This window comes from Chelonoidis abingdonii, chromosome 15, assembly GCF_003597395.2.
Source record: "Chelonoidis abingdonii isolate Lonesome George chromosome 15, CheloAbing_2.0, whole genome shotgun sequence".
Lineage (NCBI taxonomy): Eukaryota > Metazoa > Chordata > Testudines > Testudinidae > Chelonoidis > Chelonoidis abingdonii.
Genome location: NC_133783.1, coordinates 22701419 through 22702619, shown reverse-complemented (window position 1 = coordinate 22702619; position 1201 = coordinate 22701419). Strand labels below are relative to the sequence as shown.

Sequence of the window (1201 nt, the reverse complement as noted above, 5' to 3'; positions counted from 1 at the left end):
GGCCTCTGAGTCTTGGGGTCCCCCAGAGAAGGTTTTGGGAGACCAGAGGGAGCCAAGCCCTGGAATCCTTGGCTGGTGGCAGCGATATGAGATCTAAGCTAGTAATTAAGCTTAGAGGGTTCATGCTAGCTTCTCATTTTATGAACGCTAAGGTTCAAATCTGAGTAGGAAGCTACGACAACCTCATACTGCTTCATCCATCTGAGCAGCGAAAGTGTCTCTTTTTATGCATTCAGTCCCCCAACAGCCAAATTCTTCCCTCAGACAAGTGCACAGGGCTCTCATTGACTTCAATGGAAGCCTTTCATATCCCCATGCTCATTCAAGGGTGGAACATGCCCCATCTCTCTCTCTCTCTTTGCAGTTAGGATGATCATTATATCATTTCATTTCCTTTGTGTGTTTGTGCACATTTGCAGGTTTCGTTCTGGCTTCAGATTAGCTTTCCAATGGTGCCCATGTATAAAAGCAACGGAGGGAGACAAACAAACTTATTTACCCATCAACTTCACAGCTGATCCGCAACCAGCCAGCCAAACAAAGCTAATTGAAAAACAGACACACACTGAAACAAGAAAAAGAAGCACTAACCTCCATTCATTCAACACTTGGATTTTTATTTTGATGCTCTGGAATATTGTTCAAAATATAGTCTCTAAAAGATAGTGTTGTAGATTTTAGAAGCCTGGGATCGATTCTTGATTATTTTGTACCACGCTCTGCCAGGTGCCATCAACACTGAAAACAGGATAAGAGTAGTCAGTATTTATCCGTTTCAGTGCTGGGTGGCCTTTTTCAGCCAACCCTTTCCTCTGCCTTCCCATCAAAAAATGCAGGTTTGAGTCAATCAAAACAATCACAAATGTATGTGGCTTTTGTCAAATTGTTTGAGCTGAAACAAAAAATGTTGGAAATGTCTAAGTAGGTTATTTCAGCAATAGTGAAAGAGGGGATTTAAGCATCATTCACAAAATGGAGATGATGGCAGGAGCAATGGTACCCTTATACCCAGTAGTTAGGGCACTCACCTGGGACGTGGGAGATCCCACGTTTGAATCCCAGCTCTAGAGAAGAGATTTGAACCCAGGTCTCTCCCACCAACATGTGAGTAGCTACCAGGCTCTACAATCACTCTCGTGTTCTCTCACTCTCTGGCTAGTCAAATAATTTCACAAAGTGAGCAACCAGTTGCCTGGTGTTT

The 1201-nt window shown here is 43.3% G+C and overlaps 1 protein-coding gene across 1 annotated transcript in view; it reads left to right on the top strand.

Annotated features, from left to right (window-relative positions):
• The window catches only part of TACR2 (tachykinin receptor 2), a 19996-nt gene extending 19044 nt beyond the window's left edge, over nucleotides 1–952 (top strand). The window contains 1 exon segment of the mRNA XM_032795201.2: nucleotides 420–952. Coding sequence (XP_032651092.1) covers nucleotides 420–666 — 247 coding nt within the window. The 3' untranslated portion in view covers nucleotides 667–952.
• Nucleotides 953–1201: the final 249 nt, after the last annotated feature.